Source organism: Mugil cephalus, chromosome 8 (assembly GCF_022458985.1).
Source record: "Mugil cephalus isolate CIBA_MC_2020 chromosome 8, CIBA_Mcephalus_1.1, whole genome shotgun sequence".
Lineage (NCBI taxonomy): Eukaryota > Metazoa > Chordata > Actinopteri > Mugiliformes > Mugilidae > Mugil > Mugil cephalus.
In genome coordinates, this window is record NC_061777.1 from 3305446 (window position 1) to 3315809 (window position 10364).

The window sequence follows — 10364 nt, forward strand, 5'->3', positions numbered from 1 at the left end:
TAGAGATGACGTGGGCAGCTAATAAAATAATCAGATGTGAAGTATGCATGTCACAAGACAAACAAAAAGCAGGTTGTAACTTGTTGTAAGTTGCTTTGCTAAGTTTTTCCCTACATTAAAGACAATTATTTTCTTCACTAAAAGAAGATTACTCAGACAGAGAGCATATTTCTGATGAGTTCGCCTTTGCAAACACTTGTTTGAACTACTTATTGCTTCGTCACCACCACATTCTGGTTCCTCCCAAACCCCGGTCATGTTATGTTTTGTTTGTGCCACATAAAGACAAAATTCTAATGACTCAAAACTGAGAGAATATGTTCTTATTTATCACATAATTAAAGGTTCACACCAACCCTCCTAACCCAAATGGAAAATTCTTCAGGACAGTTTGTTCAGTTTGAGGTGGTTACATGAGGAATTTTTGCACAGGATAGTATTCTAAGTGTTTGCTGAATAGTAATTTCCAAGAACACAAAACCAGCGGCTAACCTCTGGGAAACACCCTTTCCTCTTGCAACACAACATTGTCATCAGCTGCGTAAAGAAAATATTGTCTGCTATGTAAGTAGTTGGACTGGAGACTCTGAGCTCAGCTTTATTCCAAGAACTTGTGTAAACCTTCTCAGAGAAACTTGTTTCATATGTTTTTAGTACTTAGGTGAAAGTGTAGGACAAATACAAACTGTTGCAGCTATAAATCACTTATTTGAAACATTCATGGATATATATATATACAGTTACTCATATTCTGTGTCATTTGTTGCTTTCTTTTTTTACCAGACATTGACAAAAAACTTCTTAAATATTACAATAGCCAAACTCTTGTGTTAGTCAACTTTTATTTTGAAAATACTGACCACTTCATACCAGAAGTTACAATTTTTCTCCTGCTAGGCACTTCACATGCATCTAACTGTGAATTTTAAATCAGCGAAATGTCTAGATATTTCTATGATCTAAGAATGAGGTAGGCTTTTATTTTTAATCACCGACGCTGTAGTGAATCTTTGGAGAGATCTCATTTGTGATTTATAAGTCATATGTGGTCATAAAAGTGCAATCATAAAAATCTGGGCGGAGTCTAATTCTTTCACTGTGGGAAAGAAAAATAAAGTCTATTACAGTAATTCCAGATAAAAATAAAATGCAGGTAATGCACCACACCTCACTCTTTTCAATCAATCTACAACACATTGGGTCACGTTCTCATTCTTCGTCCCCACGTACTTGACCTAAACCTCTGGAGATTTTTTTTTTGTTCAAGGCTCCGTTAATAAATGCTTGTGAACACTGCATCGATGACTGTTACTGATACTTTAAGTGACACAGATCACGTGGCAGATTAAAAACAGCTGCAGTCGGTCATACCAAACAGATCAGGGAGTTGAGGACAATGAGCCGTTCGCAGTTCAGTCACGTTCTCACTGTAACGGTGAAGTTTTGGTGGGAATCATTATCCTAGACTCCATACTTCTGATCAAAGGAACTGGGAACAGACGAAAAGAAACATGTCACATACTCTTACATATACAATTAACAGTAAAATTATCAAGTTATAACCACAGCCCACGATGGTGATCGTGTAGGTTTTATTTTATAACTTATAATAAATACATTTACTGTAAAAATCCATTTACATTAAGATTACGTTTTTTTAAACTTTACTTCACTTTTTAAAAGGCAACACTGCTCTTCTCAAATATCATTTATTTACCTGCCGTCACAAAACTGCTCAACATGTTTTGTTTTTTTTGTCGGTTCCACCTGCAGGTTCTGTTCCCTACAATATGTGAATGAGACCTGAGCTGATCTGTCCCTGTCGTCTCATAAATTGCTTAATATGCTTCACAAAGAATGACAGGAAAATAAATCTTATATTTAAACACACCTGTCATTGCCTTTCACTCTTGCCATGCACATTTCAGAAGCACATTTTAGTTGTTTCATTTGTGGGCCTCCCCAAATAAACAAAGAAATTCCATTTTCCATTGGTCGAAATAGATGCAAACAAGAAATGATTATATTATATTATATTATATTATATTATATTATATCGTTACCTGTATAATACACATTCACGTCCCATCCATCCTTGAGCCAGGCTGAGTTTCTTGTCTCCTCTCGGGACTCGAAGTTTTTATAAGCTACAAAAACAAAAACAACAGCCAGCACTCACATACAGTGAATCACATTGTAGGTGGATGAATTTACATTCACAGTGCTGCTAGAAAGTTTTTTTTTGCATCCATCAGAATTTTCTACATTTATGCATAAAAATGACTCAAAACTTTGGTGGATTTTCACTTAAGACGAAGTGAACGAATAGAACCCAATCAAATGAAATATTCTACTTTTCTACATTTATTTAATCAGTGAAGCCTCATTTCCAGTATCTGCTGTGAGCTCCTTGTGACTAAATGTTTCTGGTAACTGCTGATCAGTGTCTACAGGAGGAATCTGATCCCTGATTCCTCAGAACAGAAGCACTTCAGTTCTGAGATGTTGTTGGTTTCCTCTCATGAACCGATGCTTCAGGTCCTCCCTCAACATTTCTATTGGATTTTTTCTATTGGACTTGAACGTTCCTAAACATTCATCTTGTTCTTCTTTAACATTTCTTCTGTAGAACTTGTGTTCTTGGGGCTCGTTATCTTTTAGAGTTCATCGGTAGAATCCAGAATTCATTGGTCCATCAGTGATAGCGCCCCCATGAGGTTCTGATGCTGGAATGCAGCGATGGTTCATCTCCAAACATGATGCCTCTCATTTAAACCAAACTGTCCTACTCTATTTTCATCTCTCTACTAAACATTGTCCCGATAGTGTTCTGGTAGATGAAGTCGATCAAACTGCAGACGGGCAGAAATGCTGTTTTTGGAGAGAGAGCAGTGTTTTTGTCCTTGTCACTCTGTAGAGATTGTGATTGTGGTAACAGATGAGTTTCCATCGATACAGAAAAGAAAATACTTCTGAAAGTAACTGGAAGCCTGACAAGGGTTAAGACCACCTTACCGCCACAAAACAGAAAAAATCTTGATGAGGAGGTCAGTCTGGCTTAAGAGAGAATTAAAGAAGTTAAAAAATAATGGGGGTCACAAGAGCTCATATCTATCAAACTTTTTTTTTCTTTTTTACAAATATCAGAAATTGGTTTCTAAAAAGATTCTAAAAATTCTAAAAAGAAAGCGCACAAAAAAAACAGAAAATGGCAAAGTATGTGGCAAATGCACATCTCTCTCTTCCCTCCATTGTTGTCTACGTTTGTGTCTTAGATGTGAGTTGTCCTCATGCTGAAAACGTGACTTGTTGCATACATGACGTCAAAATATAAACTGGGAAAAATAGCAACGCACGGTAACTTGGACAAGTAACTTTAATCTGATCACTGGTTTGGAAATAGTAACGCGTTAGATTATTCGTTACTAGAAAAAAGTGGTCAGATTAGAGTAATGCATTACCAGCATCGGTGATGCATTACAAACATCTATTAGTTGATGAAACAAAAATCAACCTCCATCAAAATGATGGAAGAAGCAAAGTGTGCAGAAAAAAGGAGCTGCGTATCCCTTCAAACATGGCGGTAACACGGTTCCTGTTTGTCTGTCAGGCAGTGGAAGGTCCCACTGCCACGTGCTGATGATTTCACTGCAGCCGCAAACTCAGTGGAAGATGTTATCTGCGCTCGGATCAAGCCAGCTGCACGAAATCCGATCACACTGATCACGTTCCATCTCCTAAACCTGAGGATCTCTCCTGGCTCGAGAGGTGCAACGTCCACAACGTGCAAACACACTCGTGGTGAAGCTTCCTCCCGCCCACGCCACTGTGTGTTCATTTACTCACCCCACAAGTGATGAACGACATACAGGTCACCGATCTGTGAGAAGAAGCCGCCCACTGCCTCGTTGTTCTCCTGTCTGTGTGTGATGGCCCTCGCCCTGTTTCAAGAGATGGAACATAACATCATCATCACTGGTGCGCAAAGGTTCAGCAAACTGATGTGATCTGCGTTTGAGGAAGCAGAGGAAGCTCGTCTCACCAGTGGTTCCCCCACTCGATCATGGTTCCTGGCTGAAACACATGTGACACAGGTGGAGTCATAACTACACACAGGCAATTCATTTAAACCTAAACAGTAAAAGCACCATTTATATTATTTACAGCGTGTTTATAGTAATCAGGCATAACATTATGACCACCTTCCTTCCAATCCAACAGTTGTGTATCTTTGGATCCTATAGGTTGTGCTGTTCTTCATGTTTTCTTTGGTTTTGTTTTAGTTGTTCCTGCTGCAATCATTGCTATGGAGTTGGGGGTCCCCGGTCTGGTGTAGGTGGGTGCTACAGGTCTAACATCCACATGAATGAATGCCAGGTCCAAAAGTTTCCCAGCAGAACACTGAGCTGTCACAAGATGGTCAGTATTATTTACTTCTCCTGCCGGTGGTCATAATGTTGTGGCTGATCAGGGAGCTCTGTTTGGGATGTGAGCTCACGGGCAAGAATATTTGATTGGCTGTATTTTAAGTCCTTTTGAGAGCAAATAACACCTCAACCCAGAGAGTCGGATATAAATAAGTGATTATAACATAGTAGAGGGGCCAAAAATAGCCCAGTTATTCCAAACACAACAGGGACTAAAGTGCACTGAAGTGTCCGGTTAACTATAAATGTAGTGCAGCGAATCTGATCTAAGGAGTTGTGTTCAATGGGCGGCTTAAAAAAAAAAAAATGTGAACACAAATCTGTGAATTTGTATTAATGATTATGTGACGATATGACCAGAAATTACAGTTATACGACCAAAGTGACATGGAATTAATCTGACGTATTACAGCGACTGAGTCTCTGTAAAAGTAAAGGAGGATTCTATAAACCCACCACCACAATGTTATAAAGACTCTGTGCTGAATGTGCTGTTGCCATGGAAGCCGCCATGTACACCACCACAATCAGCCACATCATTATGACCACCGACAGGAGACGTAAATAACATTTAAACCATCGTGTGTGTTCTGCTGTGAAACTGTTTGGACCTGACATTCATTCATTCATTCATGGATGTTATTTAGACATAAAAACATTAGACATCATTTAACAGCAGCCTGACACGGACATAAACACACACAAAAACAGTGTAGGAAAAACTGAAAAAACAAACAAACATCCATGTCCAGTCTCTGATGAGTCACAATCATGAGTAGTAGTAGTAGTTTATTGAATTGGGATAATGCACATTAATCAACATTGATGTGTTAGTCATCAGTGTTAATACACCGGACTCAGCACAAATTCTAAATTTCAGCCATAGTCCCAAGGCAGCTACACAACACAGACAGAAAAGATTTAAAACAACAATCACACAACAGACAATTACAGAAGCAGACACACACAGACAAGCTAGAAACAGACAATATGACAAAACATCTGACCCACAATTATACATATATAAAAAAAACATTAATGGACCAAAAACCAAAGAGTATGAATCAGATTAAGAAAACTATCTAGACTATGTGAGTACGTGTCTGATTTATGTTTGATATTTTTTTAGAAAACAAAGTAGTTTCTGATGTGTGGTGGTAACTTGTTCCTCTTACAGATAAGGACATTTGGGAGTCCTACGCCTCAGTACGTTACAGTCACCTCTAGTAAGAGCTCTAATTCTTCGTCCTTCAATGTTTTTACTCTGAGCATTTAAAACTTTGAACATGAGACAAACATCCATAAAGATCTGATATCTGTCCAGCCTAAGAATATCATACTTTTTTAGGACATTACAATAATGAGAAAAGAGGTTTCCTGTCTTATAATAGCTGGTCATAATGTTGCGCCTGGTCGTGACGGATGTGCAAACACGTGTAAATCTTGCTGTGTAGTAGCCGTGTAGTCTACCTTCAGGTGATAGGTGCGCATCTCGTAGATGTTTGGTCCTGGTCTTGGTTGGGGTTCATTCCAGAAGCTGAACTCCAGAAGAAGCTGGTTCCTCCTTGAGATCAACATCTTTGCTCTCTCTTTTCGAAACTCCACATACTCCTAAAAAAGGAATCACACTTTCTCAGACAAGCAGATGTTCACATGTATTAAAAGCACATTTTAGCCACCGAGGTTGTATTTATTCCTCTCCATTTAAAGAACCAAGCGTCACAGTTTTAACCATAATGAAATATAGGAACAGAAATCGTAGAATTACCGAGTTGCTCTTCAGCTTCTGCAGGCAGTCAGTCAAAGCTGGATAACCTCCTCTGTAACGCCACAGATGCACTGCAAGACAAACACCAGCAGGTGTCACTGTAGCACTGCACCAGAAACGACGTCGCTCACGAGACACGGTCTCACCGGGAAATATTCTTCTTGTTGTCAATGAATGTTCCTTTTTCTAAACATTATACACTCCTCATATGTAGAAATATAACCTGCAGCCACTCAGCTCATGTGTTTATGAGGCAAAAATGCGTCTGCACACATTTCCATCATGTTCTACCGCGCTGCTTACCAGCTTGATCCTGATCTCCATACCAGGTATTCCAGCTGCCCACCACCTCACATGGATAGTCCTGGTCCCGGTGGAGCCTGCTTTGCACTTCAGCTCTTACGCGGGCAGAAAAATGAAATAATATCAGGGAAAAGATTCCGTGAAGTTGTGTACCAGCGGTGATATAACTTCATATTACTTCACCGCAACAGCCAACCAGAGGGCACTCAAGGAGCATAAAAATCTAAATAAACGTCCATTATAAAAATCCATTCAATTTGGTCTCATCCTAACAACAGGTTATTGCCGTTACCTCAGTTGTATGCTCAATTAATCTCCTGGAAGAATACCATTACGGTGGAAACACAAACCTCGTATCATGGAGGAAATCTAATTACCTGCTCCTCGGCTCAAAGTCTGTCTATCTTTATCTGTCCAGCAGTGTATGGAAAGACACTTATCAGGTTTTTAAAAGTGAAAGATTAAACAAAGGAGCGGAAACATAGATTGACTTAATGCAGGGGAGGATTTCAGGCGGCGAAGACACTCACTCTAGACTGTTGTAAGCTTCCAGGCACTCTGGTTTGACGTTGTGAACTTTAAAATAAAAAAAAAGAAAGAAAGAAAGAAGAATCTGACTTTTTGGAAAAAATAAAATAAAATACAAGCAACAATCAAATTCTTCAACAAAGTAATTTCACACCTCAATTCAGCAAAGACTTTATATACAAAACTGATTTGGTCCGCAGTAGGTTATAGGCTGCGGCTGATAGAGTGTTCAAATTGAAATCCCTACACGCTGTGATGTACACCACGTAAGAAGATCAAAGCCCGGGGAGAGTGATAGGTTTCTCTTCAAGCCACGGATGCAGTCGTCCCGACAGACTTAAAAGAAAAACTACATAAATTGTTGGAAAACGTTACAAAACTTTACTTCAACAGGGGGTCCGTGACCCCTAGGGGATCCGCGGATGTACTGCATCGAGGTCGCGGAGTCTTTGGTTGATTAGACACTTTATATAAAGATTTTTAATTTCCCCCCACAAATAAATGGAGGCAGAAGGATACAGTTTCACACCGAGCGCCACACTAGACCTGTCAATCTGAGCCTCCTGTACACAGTAGGCTCCGCCCCTATCACTGCTGAGACAATCACGAGGCTGCATTTTACACACCGACTCTGTCAGGTTCCCAGCAATTGGCCGAGAGCCAATTAGGTGTCTTCCCAGGTGAAATCCAGAAGCACGCTGCAATATTAGCAGAAGAGAAGCTAACAGAGCAGCTAGCTCCCATCAGTAACTACTGACGCCAAAATCGATCGCTTTGTTTTATTTAAATAAATGAATATTTGAACCTGTGTATTATCTGAATGGCTTAATATTGAATGAAAAATTCGACTAATAATGTATATTTATGAGTAGCACTACATTAATATAGAACACATGTAGTAGGTAGGTGGTCCCTACTTAATCTCTCATCAGTTTGGGTCCTTCGCCTGAAAAACATGGGAAGAGCTGGTTTGTATGTTGTGCATGTATATTGACAAATAACTCTGAGCTGAGTCCTGTGTGTGTGTGTGTGTGTGTGTGTGTGTGCGTGCGTGTGTGCGTGCGTGCGTGTGTGTGTTCTCTGAGGTCACTAAGGCCAGCGTGGACTGAATTCAATTTACGGTGATTTATTGAGCCGTTTTCTGCAGAGACAAATAGATGCCAGAGTGTTGAGACGCAAAACAGAATCCTTTTCATTATAATAGGATGTAAGTGGATCACATTTACTTATCTCTAGCCTTGCAACTGCACTCAAAATAACCCTCTGCTTGTACAGTATGCAAGTATAATATAATAAAATAAAATAAATAAATGAAAAAAGGCTGCCAGCCTTACACTGAATCTTGTACAGGTTGCTGGTCTCTTTCTTTGACAGCAGGTTGGAGTGAGCATCTTTCCTGGCGTCGAGTTTGTGCGCGAACAGGGACCGGAACCAGCCTTTGTCGCCGCTATCTGAAAACCTCCTACACAGAAACGAGATGAGAGAAAGTTCCTCAAAGGCTAAAAGCAGAAAGATAAACCGCTGAAGTTGTCTAGGTTAAAAAGAAAAAAAAAAAGAAACGAACCAAAAAGGCAAACTTTAAAAGGATCCTGGAGATGATGCGTATGCCATACAGGCTAAAAGACAGCCCAGGCTAATATCCTTTGATATGAAAAGTATGCATAGTGTATAAGTGAGTGGGTTGAACACTGCAGCTTGTTCCCTCACTGCAAAAAAAAACAACAAAAAAAACTTCTTCTCACCCACTCTTGAGTGAATAAAAGGAGAATATCAGTAAGAAGCGTTTTAATCTAAGAGGCTCGGTCGGTGTTTGAACGTCGGTATCTGCCTCTCATAGTCAAACAGCGGAGAAATAAGGCTCCACTGTCATTTTAAGGAGGCAGTCGTGCATAAGATAAACCAGCAATGAAGATAATAGCAGCTTTTAAGCAGACGAGGGGAATCCCAACTGTCACCAAAAAAAAAATAAAGAAATCAATCAAAATAAAATAGTGTTTATATCATTTACATATATCTTTTAAAGAATATGAATGAAGCATCACTAACAATAGACTTAAAACAGCTTCACAGTCATTACTCTGACATAAAACTGAAGGACTTCAGTAGCTAAATTATATATATATAATTTTTTTTATTTTTAAACCTTTTTCTTTTTTCAATGTCACTTTAAGCTTCTGCATTTTATTTCATGTCCCCACGAACGGATTAGGCAGCTGCAGTGTGCATGCGTTCCTTACATTTATTAACAAAGCCATCTGTTAATTCACTTTCTGAGGCTTTATTTTGTTATTCTGCAATAAATAAATAAATAAATAACTTTCAAGGTCAGTGAAACAACTCCTTTAATAACCTCATGGGCCAGTGGCTTTAATTGTTCCTTATAATTAAAAATGAATTTCCCACGGCACCCTCTTTAAAAATTAAGCACAGAAATGGCCAAAAAAAAAACATTTAAAAGTTTGTTTATAATATTATGACAAGTCAGTGATTAGAAATACATTCTGCAGCAGAGGCAGATAGTGGTAGTTGCTTTATAGTATCTTAACAGGGCAAAGGTCGACGTTCCTGCCAATGATTAGAACAAGTAACAGGAAAAGTCTAGTTTTTGTAGTTCATAATGCCACAAAAATGAATAAGTGAGATCATATTATGAACTGAAGCACATGCAATTGCAATTTACCTAAAAAAGGGTATATGTTTTACAAAAAATAAAACGCAGTGACTGATGAAATAATAAGAAATGAATTGAGTCTGCTGCCTTATGTTTTAGTTTGAGGGTAAAATAAAAAAACATATTGACTCTCAATGAGTAATCAACGATTAGCCATGGAAAAAATGTAATAATAAAAAAAGTAATAATATGGAAAAGCTTGTTTTACCTGGTGGCTTGTTGCAGACTGACAGAGGACCTGTACAGTCCTTTAGTCCATCCAGCCGCCGCCATGTTCCTGCGCAAACTTAAAACTTTCTTTGACACGTAAACGTGCTCGTCTGGTTAATGTTTACCTTCCCGCCTGTGGTGTGTGCTGCGTTAATCAGGCTTGGAGTTAGATAGACATAAAGACTAATCCGCCGGAGATTTAAAAACAAGTCTGATTGACCGGGCCACGCAGTGCGCAGTGCGCGGTAATCAATGCCGATCAGACCTGATTAGTCGATTCCGCCTGTCATCGATTGGGGGCACATTTTAAAACACATTAGCGAACAGTTGGATGACTTTTTTTTCTTTTTCTTTTTTACTATACACTAACAATGCTATGAGTTAATAATTAAAACTGTTTTTATGACTATACCTTTAATAAACCTTCTTATTGATCAGCCATCTCAACTAGACGTCC

At 39.0% G+C, this 10364-nt stretch overlaps 1 protein-coding gene across 1 annotated transcript; it reads right to left on the reverse strand.

Moving 5' to 3' along the window:
- Positions 1-823: 823 nt before the first annotated feature.
- Positions 824-10151, reverse strand: nipsnap1 (nipsnap homolog 1 (C. elegans)). Its single transcript, XM_047592630.1, has 10 exons — positions 9906-10151; positions 8361-8488; positions 7029-7074; positions 6499-6593; positions 6196-6266; positions 5898-6038; positions 4043-4074; positions 3847-3941; positions 2064-2147; positions 824-1489 (listed from the first exon to the last, which is right to left on the reverse strand). Exons 1-10 carry the CDS (start codon positions 9968-9970, stop codon positions 1425-1427), a joined length of 822 nt encoding a protein of 273 aa, XP_047448586.1. The 5' UTR covers positions 9971-10151; the 3' UTR covers positions 824-1424.
- Positions 10152-10364: the final 213 nt, after the last annotated feature.